The sequence below is a fragment of the Chanodichthys erythropterus genome, chromosome 20, assembly GCF_024489055.1.
Source record: "Chanodichthys erythropterus isolate Z2021 chromosome 20, ASM2448905v1, whole genome shotgun sequence".
NCBI lineage: Eukaryota > Metazoa > Chordata > Actinopteri > Cypriniformes > Xenocyprididae > Chanodichthys > Chanodichthys erythropterus.
The window spans coordinates 22,154,833-22,169,996 of NC_090240.1; the positions used below are offsets into that span (position 1 = coordinate 22,154,833).

General features: G+C 36.1%; 1 protein-coding gene across 5 annotated transcripts; it reads left to right on the forward strand.

The window, feature by feature from the left end:
• Positions 1–459: 459 nt before the first annotated feature.
• On the forward strand, positions 460–9,339 carry dtx3 (deltex E3 ubiquitin ligase 3). Of its 5 annotated transcripts, none has more exons than XM_067371928.1 (5): positions 461–924; positions 1,112–1,159; positions 3,187–3,989; positions 4,112–4,329; positions 7,210–9,339. In XM_067371928.1, exons 2-5 carry the CDS (start codon positions 1,147–1,149, stop codon positions 7,283–7,285), a joined length of 1,110 nt encoding a protein of 369 aa, XP_067228029.1. In that variant the 5' UTR covers positions 461–924; positions 1,112–1,146; the 3' UTR covers positions 7,286–9,339. The 5 variants fall into 5 exon arrangements, with proteins under 5 accessions (XP_067228030.1, XP_067228029.1, XP_067228026.1 ...); XM_067371925.1 differs by having other exon boundaries at positions 461–877; XM_067371929.1 differs by lacking the exons at positions 1,112–1,159; positions 7,210–9,339 and adding an exon at positions 4,797–5,137 and having other exon boundaries at positions 460–877.
• The last annotated feature ends 5,825 nt before the right edge of the window (positions 9,340–15,164 follow it).

Here is a 15,164-nt window from a genome sequence, read left to right on the forward strand (position 1 = left end):
ATCTATATCTGTCTATCATTCTATCTATCTATCTATCTATCTATCTATCTATCTATCTATCTATCTATCTATCTGTTTACTTTTTGGTGATTTTTATTGTTTGAATAAGCAAAATATTTTTTTTTATCATTTTATATTATTATTAATATTAATAAGTACTATATAATACTATATTAATATTTATAAGTACTATATTAATAAAGTACATTATTGGCATGATGTTTTGCGTTGCACACAATATTACCAAATCATCAACACAAAAAAGTGTCAAACAAAATAAATAAATAAATAAATAAATAAGAATGGCACCGATGTTAATAAATTAATAATTGCAAATGATTAATAATTTACAATATCTATCCATACAGAAGGGGTTAATCAGAAAAAGCACAAAGGTCAATCAATAAATTTAAAGACGCTTGATGATGTGGTCTTAAAAGTGCGCCACACAGTGGTCACATCCTGTAATTGCTAATCCGGCTCAACCAACGGACTAGAGTGACGAACTTCCTGCCTATATTATTGTGTATTCAGGGGATTTTCACTGTAATATCTGAAAAGGAACTATGTGATAAGGAAATATGACATAGAGACGCCGAGTTAGAGTCGCGAAGGAGCTAAAGGCAGAACAGTTTCGTCGTGACAGTCAACAATGTTCTTTGTATGCATGTTGTCTTCCTTTGGCCAAGGACGGGGAATAGGAAAACCACAAAGAGACTGAGCTGGTGTGTTGATCAAGAGAAGTGCCATCTGAACTTGAATAGGATATCCCAAGCATAAATTCGCAAGAATTGTCATAGTTTTTTTACGGCACGTTCAATGCAGCGGTCGTCTGTTGACTTCTTCATCGAGTGGAAGCAGGCATTCTCCAGTTGCGGTAGGTTCCCTTCACATTCATCTCTTCCGGCAAAGTCACTACAGAAGGTGAATTCTTTTATTACAGGAGCACAATAGGCTTTGTCACTATGTGTTTTTCCATTATTGTTTGTAATTTAGCAAATGCTTAGGTTAAGGCAGCTGCCATCCTTTTCTTCGTGTGTCAGCTTGCTGGACAATCCGCGAAATAAACAATGTCTTCATCTAACTTGTATATTTATTTTCTCTAAAACAGGGAAATAGGCCTGTTACTGCAAGTAACGAGAATTTATGGGATCACAAGGTAATTTAGTTTCAATAATGTAATAAATGCAAGCATCAAGTGACATTCATGAACAGGAGCAGGTAGTGCAACACAGAATGATCCTTTGTTTATACAGTGAACACATTTCAGAGCAGCTGATGTGATTCTGCACAGCTGCCTGTTGGTGTTCAACGAGCTGATAATACTCAGCAGCACAGCATTTTCATGCAAGAAACTTCATTGTCTAGAATATTCCACCCTTTTGCTGCAAGGCCACAAATCAATTGGATTGTGAAAGGGTAAATGATATTATAATGATTAAACCTTATATAATCCTTTTTATAAGAGATGAAGGGAGCTTGGAAGATCTGCATGCTAGCCTGCAGCTCTTGTCAGGTGTGAAGTATTGTGAATTTATGCAGGGTTGACTCATTACACGTCTATTATTCATCATGTTTCTCTTGATAAGGAAAGGGCGAAACGGTAACAAGCATGAGCACAAGCTAATATTTAACTTCAAGAATTGTAAAAAGGGTGAAAGATTGAAAATTACTGTAGTTGATTAATTAACATGACATCAATCCCTTACAGCAGTGTGACGTGCTGTATTATAACTAAAACTGGTTTAACTGGCATTTCAATTTTTATATATTTTTTTGTACAATTATTATGCCATACTTAAAGGATTAGTTCACTTTCAAATGAAAATTAGCCCAAGCTTTACTCACCCTCAAGCCATCTTAGGTGTATATGACTTTCTTCTTTCTGATGATATTAATAAATATCCTGACGCATCCGAGCTTTATAATAGCAGGGAACCATACCAACGAGTATGAGCTGAAGAAAGGGCTTCCATCCACATCCATCCATCATAAACATACTTTATTACCCCCCCCCTGGATCCGTGTGAAGTATGTTTATGATGGATGGATGTGGATGGAAGCCCTTTCTTCAGCTCATATTCGTTGGTATCACTCACCACCATTATAAAGCTCGGATTCATCAGGATATTTATTGAAATATCTCAGATTGTGTTCATCAGAAAGAAGGTAAGTAAAAACTTGAGGGTGAGTAAAGCTTGGGGTAATTTTCATTTGAAAGTGAACTCCTATTAATTGAGAGATTAACTGAGTTTTTTAAAACGCTAAAAGACTATTTAAAATGGTAAAAAAAAAAAAAATTAAAGTAACCAGACACCTAAAATGTACACTTTTCTTTTAAAAACGTGTGTGTGTTTATATATATATATATACACACACACACACACATGTATATTTTTATTTTTATATATATATATATATATATATATAAACATTTATACACATTTATTTATATATATATATATATATACACATTTATTCACATTTATTTATATATATATATATATATATATATATAGTTATATATATATATATGTAGTTGATTTATTTAGATTTTTTATATAGTTGACTGTTTTGTTTTTAATTTTAATTTTAACAAAAAATATTGAAAAAAAATGTCATGTGAAGTACCCAATAAAGTAAAGTATAGTATAGTGTTGTGTGGTGTAAATGTAGCGTATGCAGTTTAATAGTTGCTTGCTAAATTATATCTGGGTAATCGGTTTAACCGCTGGAATTGCTTTTTGACTTCAACATCAAAATTAAAAATATATTTTAAATAAAATTTAAAGCTTTTGGTTAGGGTAAAAGCTGATCTAAAAGATATAAATAAAATAATAAATTAATTTGGACTTTAAATTATTCCATTCCATTTTCCAAATAATAAATTGTGCACTTTTTTTGCAGTAGATTTATGAGGTGCTAGTTATTCTGATGTACTAAAAACCATGATAATTAGAGTGACTTGGGTCAAAATGTCTGAAACCATGATTAACTTCCATAGAAAAAATGTTTTTGTGCCACGTTTCATGACATGTTGCCATATGTTTGTATGATTAATTTCACATATCAGTGTAAATGTAGCATTTGTAACACAAGAATAATTTCAAAGTACTACATAACTGCAAAATTTGTTCATGTTGGCCATTTGAGCCACTCTTGCAAACTGATCTCTCTTCCTCCCAGTTTCATCTGATGAGATGAGCGTGCGAGCGGGGCAGGGCAGTGACGAGGTGCTGGTGTCGCAGGCGGTGTGGGATTACCTTGCAGCCGCTGGACGGCCCTGGTTGGCCGACTTCGAGGACAAGCAGGGACTAAGCGCTGACATCATCCGACGCGGGGAGCGTGGTGGCTGCTGTGCCGTGCGGCTCTCCCCGGTGGAGGGTAGCAGCAGGGCCAGAACTGGGATGACGGAGGGACCGATTTCTCCTGTTACACGGAAAGCTTTCATTGACTTATGCCGCTGTGCCCGGAAGGAGATGACCAAACAGGAGGCGGCTCCTAAGAGGAAACGTTCTCTGTTACCCTGCGTGACGGCAGTGGAGCCCGACGGGGAAGGGAGCTTGTTGCCTCCGCCTCCCCCTCAACCACGGCGCTCACAGAGGCAACAGCAGAAATACAGGAAAAACGCAGACATGGAGACCTGTGTGGTTTTACCCATGCAGCACGAGGCCGCGGCAAGGACCGGGGCCGAGTTAGCCGTCGGTCTTGAAGAAGAGAGCACAGTTTGCTCTATCTGCATGGGCGAAATTGTGGAAAAGACAACTCTGGACAAGTGCGGCCACGCGTTCTGTCGGTCCTGCTTAGAACAGGCGTTTCAAGTAAAGAAGGCGTGTCCTGTGTGCAGGTTGGTGTATGGTCAACTCATCGGTAACCAGCCGGCCAATGGGAGCATGATGGTTGAAAGAGACCCAGACCTGGAGTTGCCTGGTCATGAAGGTTATGGCTGCATATGCATTATTTACAGTTTCCCTCCCGGTTTGCAAGCGGTAAGTACTGCTTACAGGCATATTACAACAGCAGACTGTTTTGCATTCAGATAACCCCAGACCAGATTTCATTATAGAGCACATAAAAATTCACACACTATTATGTTTTAAAATTCTTTCAGCAAGAGCACCCAAACCCTGGGGTGAGGTACCCAGGCACAGACCGGGTGGCATACCTGCCAGACAGCCCTGAGGGGAACCGTGTCCTCTGCATGCTGCGGCGGGCGTTTGAGCAGCGCCTCATCTTTACTATAGGCACCTCCATGACCACTGGCATGCATAATGTTATTACCTGGAATGATATCCACCACAAGACCTCCATATGGGGCGGACCACGATGGTATGCAGTTTAGTTGCTTGCTGAATTATATCTGGGGAAACAGTTTAACCACTGGAATTGCTTTTTGACTTGAACATCAAAATTTAAAATTTAAAAGGTTAGGGTAAACGACGATCTAAAAGATATACAGTACAGTCCAAAAGTTTGGAACCACTAAGATTTTTAATGTTTTTAAAAGAAGTTTTGTCTGCTCACCAAGGCTACATTTATTTAATTAAAAATACAGTAAAAAACAGTAATATTGTGAAATGTTATTACAATTTAAAATAACTGTGTACTATTTGAATATATTTCACAAAGTAATTTATTCCTGTGATGCAAAGCTGAATTTTCAGCATCATTACTCCAGTCTTCAGTGTCACATGATCCTTCAGAAATCATTCTAATATGCTGATTTGCTGCTCATTAAACATTTATGATTATTTTCAATGTTGAAAACAGTTGTGTACTTCTTTTTTTTTTTTCAGGATTCCTTGATGAATAGAAAGTTCAAAAGAACAGCATTTATCTGAAATACAAAGCTTCTGTAGCATTATACACTACCGTTCAAAAGTTTGGGGTCAGTAAGAATTTTGATTTTTATTTTTTTGAAAAGAAATTAAAGAAATGAATACTTTTATTCAGCAAGGATGCATTAAATCAATCAAAAGTGGCAGTAAAGACATTTATAATGTTACAAAAGATTAGATTTCAGATAAACACTGTTCTTTTGAACTTTCTATTCATCAAATAATCCTGAAAAAAATATTGTACACAAATATTTTGTACAATTGTACACATTAAATGTTTCTTGAGCAGCAGATCATCATATTAGAATGATTTCTGAAGGATCATGTGACACTGAAGACTGGAGTAACGATGCTGAAAATTCAGCTTTGCATCACAGGAATAAATTACTTTGTGAAATATATTTAAATAGTACACAGTTATTTTAAATTGTAATAATATTTCACAATATTACTGTTTTTACTGTATTTTTAATTAAATAAATGTAGCCTTGGTGAGCAGACGAAACTTCTTTTAAAAAAATTAAAAATCTTAGTGGTTCCAAACGTTTGGACTGTACTGTATGTTAAAATAATAAATTAATTTGGACTTTAAATTATTCCATTCCATTTTCCAAATAATTTATGCACTTTTTTTGCAGTAGATTTATGCGGTGCTAGTTATTCTGATGGAGGAAATATTTTTGTGCCATGTTTCATTTTGCCATATGTTTGTATGATTAATTTCACAGATCAGCCAAACAGAGACTTGAGGAGATGCCAGCTACATTTTTCTGTCCCATAGCACCTTTATATCATGATAGTTCTAATATGAAATGCATTTACAAGGTTTTTTATTCTGGTCAAGGACAGAGGAGCAGGGGCGCTTTGTTACATATTGTACATATTTCATATATAATGTAACATTTTCTCTCTGTTGCATTTTAAACATGGCCCTTTAATGACAGGCATATAATACCACATTTATTTAACAATTTATGTACATAATTTACAAAGCCATTAAATAATCATTAATGATGTGCAGAGACACACTTCTGTTCAAAAATTCAGGGTTGGTAAGATTTTTTTTGAAAAGAAGTCTCATGTGCTTACCAAGGCTACATTTATTTGATCAAAAATAACAGTACTATTCTGCAATATTACCATTTCAAATGACTGTGTTCTATTTAAAAATTTTTTTTAATGTAATTTATTCCTGTGATGTCAAAGCTGAATTTTCAGCATCATTACTCCAGTCTTCAGTGTCACATGATCCTTCAGAAATCATTCTAATATCTTGATTTGCAGCTCAAGTAACTTTTCTTATTGAAAACAGTTGTGCTGCTTAATATTTTTGTGGAAACCATTTAAGTTCAAAGTTCAAAATTACATCATTTATTTGAAATAGAAATATATAGTAACATTATATAACATTATACTGTCACTTTTGATCAATTTCATGTATTCTTGCTGAATAAAAGCATTAAAGGGATAGTTCACCCAAAAATGAAAATTTGATGTTTATCTGCTTACCCCAGTGCATCCAAGATGTAGCTGACTTTTTTCTTCAGTAGAACACAAATAATGATTTTTAACTCCAACCGTTACCGTCTGTCAAATAATGCTAGTGGATGGGAACTTCTACTATAAGAGTAAATAAAACTTGCATAGACAAGTCCAAATTAAACCCTGTGGCTCGTGATGACACATTGATGTCCTAAGACACGAAACGATCGGTTTGTGCGAGAAACCGAACACTATTTATATAATTTTTTAACTCCAATACACCACTATGTCCAACTGCATTCATCACTTGATTCGTTTGGTCTGATCGCGCTCTGACAGCGGCAGTGATGTCTCGCTCTCATTGAAGTATATGCGCGAGACATCACTGCCGCTGTCAGAGCGCGATCAGACCTCACTGAGCGAATGCTGAGTAATAGAGTTAAAAAATGATGCAAATACTGTTCGGTTTCTCGCACAAACCGATCGTTTTGTGTCTTAGGACATCAATGTGTCATCACGAGCCACAGGGTTTCATTTGGACTTGTCTATGCAAGTTTTATTTACTCTTATAGTAGAAGTTCCCATCCACTAGCATTATTTGACTGACAGATGGCAGCGGTTGGAGTTAAAAATCATCATTTGTGAAGAAACACCTACATCTTGGATGCACTGGGGGTAAGCAGATAAACATCAGATTTTCATTTTTGGGTGAACTATCCCTTTAATTACTTTTAAACAAATTGTACTGACCCCAAACTTTTGAATGGTAGTGTAAACTTGTACATTGGATTTTCAGTTAATATAATTCCTTTAAATATGGAAGGGATAGAGAAACTTTTATCTGTGTAACTTCAGCTTTAATTTAACTTAATATTGCTTGTTTTTCCAGCTTTGGTTATCCAGATCCTACATACCTTGTGCGGGTGACAGAGGAACTACGAGAGAAAGGGATAACAGCTGATTGATTTTTTTCTAGCACTTCAAAAGGAGGGCAAACATGTGCGCTTGACCACGGGCTTTTCACAAAAAAACCCACTGTGTCGAAACAAGCCACAGTCATCTGCTGCAGGACGCTGTTTTCACAATGTTTAATTTCAGTCTTTATGTTTAGCTTTGTTCTTTAGTTTACCTGAGTGAAGGCAGTGTGTTTCACATACAGTATTTCTTTGGTACAAACCTGGGGTGCACTTTACTGAGACAGATTGTTCAATATACTCAGTTGAGTTTAAGATACCCACTGGACTACTAAGGTGTGAATGTCATGAAGGTGTACACTTTTCCTCATCTGCAGTACAACCTTCCTCTTCCCTTTTTTCAGGTTAGAATCACAAGGCTGCTGGCCTCCCTCTTCTAACTCTTGTTTCTTCCATCCAAACTGTGCTTAATAACCTTTTTAGTTTATGGTAACATCTGGGTGGAGACAAATGGCATAGCACAGTTAAATGGGTACAGCTGGGACAATCCCATACAAGTTTTTTTTCTAGTAATCAGCACTAAGAGGCACTTTGCAACGGAGGTAATCTTTTTATTATGAGAATTTAAAGTGGATTCTGCCTGATCTTCCAGAGTGCAGGATCTAGAGAGGTTATTTGTGGGCCTTTCTAATAATAAGGTCCTAGTAAAAGAGATGCAAGTCCATTTCAGTTTGTCCTAGCTTTCATCCTTTAAAATGTTATTCATTTCAATATGATGTTCATGAAAAGTAGTAGTTTTGCTTTATGTTTGTTTGGGTTCCAGTTTCCATAGTTTGTATTTTTTTTTTGTTTTTTTTTTTGCTGTTTACAGATTTTTGAGTTCATCCGTTTTGGATGTTAAAACTTCTGTTACGTATATATAAAATGATGTCAAAATGAAAGGGCATGTGAACCACTTAAACCAAACTAAAAGCATAATAGCTCAAAACTTTGCTGTAACCATTGTGTTTATGCCTCAGACTTGGAGAAAAGCCTAGCACTGAGTTTATTTTGAAGAATCAGCAGAATTGTCCATACAAAGTTTGCTGAAGTAGAAAAAAATTCAATAACATAGCAAATGACTCTCACAAAAATATACACAGGTCACATTTAACCCTAAAATCAAAAGAAAAAAATAAGAAATTATAGTTTACATTACAGTTTTTTTACACCCATTATTCTCAGTGGTTTTCTTTAATGTAACACCACATATTATTATTATATCACAGGAAAACAGCAATTCAGTTTTATTGTTTTAGCACAAATTAAATTAACTTTACGTTTAATTTAAATAATTAAATTTCAGTTTAAATGATTTGATGCATTATATTTATAATAACTAACATAATGCAAAACACACACATAAAGAAATAATCAGCTTTATTTTCTTTCCAAATAGCAAATGTAAATTATTATTTTATTTTTTTCCCCTTTTGATTTTGGTGCGAGATATGACCTGGGTTTGTGAGATTCACCCAAATATCTTAAATATATGCTATAGGCTGATTTTCAGATTTGTTTTGTATTTCTCTCACTGAAATGTTATTGTGCCTTCTGCTTAAGGTCACAGCCTGTTATTACTAACAGTATACCATTACTCAGTATTGGTTAAACTGTGTTCTGATCAATATGAAGCATTAACTTTATAGCAGTCTTTCAGCTTTAAGCAAAATGCATCATACTTTTGAAACCAAGTCTCAGATAAATTTGCGCAAACCAAAACATTTACTTTGTGTTACGAAGGTTTTTGTGTTGTTAGAGGTTGCTTACATTTTAAAGTATCCTTAAACAGATTTGAGTTTTTCTTTGGACCATATTCTCTTTCTCCCACCTTTTATGTTGTGAAGGACCAATTCAATCAGGATCAGTAGGACTTAAATGTTACTGTCATGCAAAATTCTATGCACTTCAAAATCAGATTTATAAAATAGACCTCTTCAGATGACTGATTGTTCAAATTAAATAATTTGCCTTTATAGTTGTGTTGATTTGTATTACATAATTGAATTGTATGCTACAAATAAAATGTGCTTTACATTTTCATACTTGAATAAAGGGATTCTGTTCTGTTACAAAGTGTTCTGTTTAGTTTTTTTTTGAATGTCACATTTAACTTCTCAAAGCTGCCTGTTTATCTGAAATGGTGATATGGCAGTGATTCACTGTTTTGCAAATATGACCTAGCTGCTCAGGATAACCTGCCAGGAATTGAAACTGTCATGAATTATGAATTGCATTTTTTCTACCCTTAACATTACCTTTATCATGAGTAGCACATCTTGTGTCAGGCATGTACTACATCTAGTAAATGGATCAATTATAATTTCAACATTATCCATGAAATACCTTGATATTAGTAATAATTGCTTATAACTAAAAGGAGGGTGAATTCAGGTTGATTGGGACACGTCGTTGAGATGACTGAAAAAGTGACTCGTTCAACCTGAATTCACCCGATTTGTTGTGACTGGCTGAAAAGGAAGTCATAATCAGAATGATACATTTAGGTATATTACATTTCAGTGTATTCATTACTATTGTTTGATACTTTAGTATGTTCCACTTTGCTGTTTTGCAAACTGATTTGTATGCAATGAACATTAGCTTTTAGTACAGTGGGATTGTTAAATAGGCGGGGGTTTCTTTTGTTTTGTTTTTTTGTAGCCTAGACTATCTAAACAGAAACTGACAATCGGAAATAAACCCACCCTGAGAAATATTTACTGGATTTTATTACTAATAGCCCAAGTCTTTATATATATATATATATATATATATATATATATATATATATATATATATATATATATATATATATATATATATATATATACTTAAAAATGATTAGGCATAGCAATGGAGCAGTTGTGTGCAATTTGCAAAGAAATGTTCCTTGGAAAAATCCATTATACTGCAGATGCAGTAAATACAACCTTCTGGAGCAGCAATGGCATTGCACCTTAAAAAATGCAGTGCTTTAAGATGATCAACAGAGGGCGCCATTTTACCACTTCTCCAAACTCACAAAGAAATGTTTTGGATTGAAAAACTGCAGTGTACACACACACGGTAGTGTATTTTTTTTTTTTTTTTTTTTTTGTTATCGTGTATTCTCATTCTTAAAAACATTATTATGATAACATAAGGACCTCAACCCTGGTAAAGGCATTTAATTATTCGACAAACTGTACAACATGTCTGCCTTCCTACCAAAAAGTGTTGCCAGATTTTAAACAAAGGCCCATTTTCCATCGTAGGGATCCATATCTGGAATGACACCCAAGAATTTTAATAATAGTATGTAGTAAAGCAAAACTATAATAATTAACATTAATTGCTGCAGTCAATAATTTGCTTATAGATAATATAATACAGTCTGGGTTATGTTATCTTTCATTTTGTGTTATGGTTTCAGTCAGAGGATGGGGGTATGCTATGCAACCTGTCCATGTTGGCATCTACCTAATTTGGCTTCTTCTAAATGACGCCAATATACAGCAGTAGAGTTTGATTGGACATACGGCCTCCGACATCAAAAGACAATGAAAATATATTTTCCTTTCCATGGTAAGTCGTTTTATTTATCATATAATGCCTTGAGTTAAGACTAAAACATTCAATTATCTTGCGCGCAATATTTTTAATTCTTGAGGGGTTTTTGGCAGAAATGCAGTGACGGGTGGTGGAATGGTAAGGGCACTGTGCTTGGAAAACCCGTGTTGAAATGTGACTCAGGGGCATTTCCTCTGATTATGCCAGCGACCCTTTGAGCAATGCACTGAATCTCCATCTGCTTTAAGGTCTACTTTAGTACAATGGTGCTCTGACCCCTCTCTCTGTGTTAAATAACATTATGGAAATGACACCTGGATCTTGGCAAGGTTTACCAAGTAGGCTGCTCTTTTGTTTCTGTGAAGGGATGTGATCTCCTGATAATTTTTTTTTATATTTCTGAAGATAAATTGTTGAAATGTCAGCATAATATAGTGAAATGTTTAGATGGAATGTTATATATTTAGATATTAATGTGCACAGTAAAACCTATTTTTAAATTTCAATAAAAGTTGTTAAAAAAAAAACATGTGCCACATATGGATGGATAAGTCATTTGATTCTATAGAATACTTCCTAAGTGTTACAAGTCCCTCTTATTCTAAAGTCAGGAACAGGAATGGCTTTAAAGGAAAATCTGTCATACTTATCTGGACCTTTAATTATCTTGGCTTAGTTCATAAGCTGTGACAGTAATACTTAAACCAAAAAAAGAGCTTTTCATTCCCATTTATGCCATTAGTCCTCAGTGAGAGTTGAAGGGTTGGAGTGGCTCAGGTGTGTGATGCCCATGTGCAGGCTGGACCATGCAGTGGTGCAAGTGCCATGCCGAAGCTTTTCTGGACATCTGCTGCTCTTCAATCTCACGGCCCGGCCCATCTGGCTCAGCCAGGCTTTCCTCTCGACACAAATTGTTGCTCCCCATGCCAAAAGCGCTTTTTTTTTGTCTTTGCTTATCTCTCTCTATTCTCTCTTCCTTCTATCCCTTCTTTGTCAGGATTGATAGCACTGAATGTTTGTACTGCTTGTTTGTCTGAAATAACACGTGTATGGATAATGATTTCGTCTAGTAAGTTTTAAGGATTCTCATCAGTGTCACGTGTGTAGATAAGTTAGACAGGTTGCAGACATGTTTAGCTGATATTTTCCTTTTTGGGTGAGATTATATTCTTTAGCATTGCATGAATAGCCTGTTTTTCAAAACAAAGATCATTAAAAATATGAATAAATAAATAAATATTTAAAAAATAAATGTATTTGCTTATTAATGTCTGCAATCCTTGCCTCAAATAATGAAAAAATGACCAATACGATTTATTCTTGTTATTTTGAAATAGTGTGAAATGGTGCATATAACATTTGAAGCAGAATTGTGTGATTTGGTTTGTCATGTCTATTTCCCTGGGCAATTTAACTCATGTCATTATCCATCTGCCTGCATGAGAGGGTGGGGGTTTGCGAGGGGCAGGGAAGCATTTGAATAAACCCAGAATGTGAAACGTTCAGTTTTTTGGAAGAAAACTAAATTCAACAGTGTGTTTTCAAACTTTCAGAGTGTTATCAATCTTATAGATCATTTCTGTGCTTTTACAAGACTCTGGCATTTGTGCGCATTTTACTCTTGTCCTCTCCACAGAGCTCCTTGTGCCCCCGCCCCACAGTGCTCTTTAATTAGACAGGATCTGCGCTTGGACAGACCTGGCATGCTGTTTCTCTCTCTCACCGACTGTCTCTTTCTTTGTCTCTCTATCTATCACTCTCGTTCTTTTCATCCCAGCACACCTTCTCTGTAGCCTAGGCATCAACATGATATGCACTATCTAACAATAGGCCTAGGGCTTGGAACCAAGAACCAGTTTTATTTCCAGTCTTATACATTAATACAAAAAATAATGAATGAGGCTCAGGTCTGTTTACTTGCATGTGTATTTGGCGATACAGATGGAGCACCATACTAAAACCCTCAGACAGTGAATGCGTTTCTTGAATGGCAGCCACAACTGGGTTGTAGCTGGGGTATCCGGGGCCCCCGGGGCAACCCCATGGAACACGACCATGGGGGCCCACAGCAACAACTTGCCCCGGGGGCCCCCGGATACCCCAGCTACAACCCATTTGCGGCTGCCATTCAAGAAATGCATTCACTTGGTTGAAATCGGTACCACCTTTGCCCCGCTAGCAACAGCCCTGCACCGATACAAGAAACCAACATGTTTTATTAACAAAGTTTGGGAGGAACATATTCAAACGATCTAACTAATCATCACATCACTCCAACCAGCAGTCAATGAATCAGCAATCAACATGTCTACACATTCAGCATGAGTGGAGACCTGGGCCGTTTCTCAATATGCATACTTGTCTGTACTTGTGGACTTGTAAAACGTCATCAGTCGCTGTCCAAGTACTGTTCCAATAGAGTGCCCCAGGGATGACGCGTTTTTGTAGGCAAAACCCGGAAGCCAGTTAGCATTTTAGGAGTTCCAGTTCTAACGCCGTAAAGTCTATGGGTTTTTTGAATGGGTTTTTGCTAAATCGCCTGAAATAAGGTCTGTGGTTAACAAAGCCTATAAATACTTTCACGTTTTGATCTATGACATAAAACACACCAGTTATAACCCACTTGTGATTTTTTAAACTTTTACTGTGTCTTAAAATCGGCGGTTGTTAACAGGTTGCTAAAAGGGACTACTTCCTTTGGCGGGGACTTTAGATGTCATCATTAAAAACGGGACATTTAAACAGCATTTCTCATGAAAAAGTGGATAAGTATTCATAACAGCACAGATCATAATCAGCGAGCATGTTTGTAAATAAAGTTGTTAAATACAGTTTGAGGAAGCTTGGTGGTGGTGACGTTGATCCGCGACCATGGTGTGCTGTAGTTCGTTTATAGCCTACTGTTAGCCTTTTATATCTGACCACTTTATTTAGGCTTCAAAATCTATAAATGTTGTGTTAACTTGTAAAGATTATCTTGATAGACAAAATGTGTAAGAGTCATAAACCCTGTGTTAAACACAGAGTTTATTTTCTGCGATTTTCCAAAAGTCTATGGGAAAAATGAATAGGCTTTCAGTTGAGGGAACCCGTGCGCCGCTAATTTCCGGGTTGGCCTACAAAAACGCGTCATCCCTTGGGCACTCTATTTAAAGTTCGCATCTAGTTCAGTTCAAATTCCCGGATGTGTTCTTGATCCGCCCCTTTTGTCGAGGATGCATCGAGAGGTGACTTGTGTCCACAAGACCAAAAGTGCATAGATGTGTGCCATTTGGGACAGGCCCAAAGTAGTTCAACCGAACTAATGACTCTTACGAACTGATTCGAGTGAATCTAAAACATATTGCATAGTCAGTCTAGTCCAATTGGTTTCCAAACGAATAACTCCTATGAGTCGGTTCTTTATAGTTAAAGGGTTAGTTCACCCAAAAATGAAAAATCTGTTATTAATTACTCACCCTCATGTCGTTCCACACCCGTAAGACCTTCGTTCATCTTCGGAACACAAATGAAGATCTTTCTCACAAAATCCGTTGGCTCAGTGAGGCCTGCATTGCCAGCAAGACAATTAACACTTTCAATGCCCAGAAAGCTACTAAAGATGTATTTAAAACAGTTCATGTGACTACAGTGGTACAACCTTAATGTTATGAAGCGACGAAGATAGTTTTTGTATTCCAAAAAAAACAAAATAATGACTTTATTCAACAATATTTAGTGATGGGTGATTTCAAAACACTGCTTCATGAAGCTTCAAAGCTTTACGAATCTTTTGTTTCGAATCAGTGGTTCAGAGCGTGTATCAAACTGCCCCCCAGTGGTGAACCATTGAAATTTTGAAACACTTATCACGTAACAAAGCCTCATTTACTGAAATCACGTCACTTTGGCAGTTTGATACACGCTCCGAACCACTGATTAGAAACAAGATTTGTTTGTTTCATCGAAGCAGTGTTTTGAAATCGCTAGATATTGTTGAATATATAGTCGTTATTTAGTTTTTTTGGTGCACAAAAAGTATTTTTGTCACTTCATAACATTAAGGTTGAACCACTATAGTCACATGAACTGTTACATCTTTATCTTTAGACTGTTAAATATGTCTTTAGTGGCTTCTTTGGGCATTTGAAAGTGATCTTGCTGGCAATGCAGGCCTCACTGAGCCATCAGATTTTATGAAAAATATCTTAACTTGCATGTGTTCTGAAGATGAACGAAGGTCTTACGGGTGTGGAATGACATGAGGGTGAATAATTAATGACAGAATTTTCATTTTTGGGTGAACTAACCCTTTAATCAAAACTGTACAGCTCAGACAGTGTAGTAAATGGATTCCCAT

Bases quoted from the DNA above. Each gene is read 5' to 3' on its own strand.
- dtx3 (XM_067371924.1), top strand. From the start codon at position 820: ATGCAGCGGTCGTCTGTTGACTTCTTCATCGAGTGGAAGCAGGCATTC. The intron at 878-3,186 runs GTAGGTTCCCTT...TCTTCCTCCCAG, and splicing joins GCAGGCATTCTCCAGTTGCG to TTTCATCTGATGAGATGAGC. The intron at 3,990-4,111 runs GTAAGTACTGCT...AAATTCTTTCAG, and splicing joins TCCCTCCCGGTTTGCAAGCG to CAAGAGCACCCAAACCCTGG.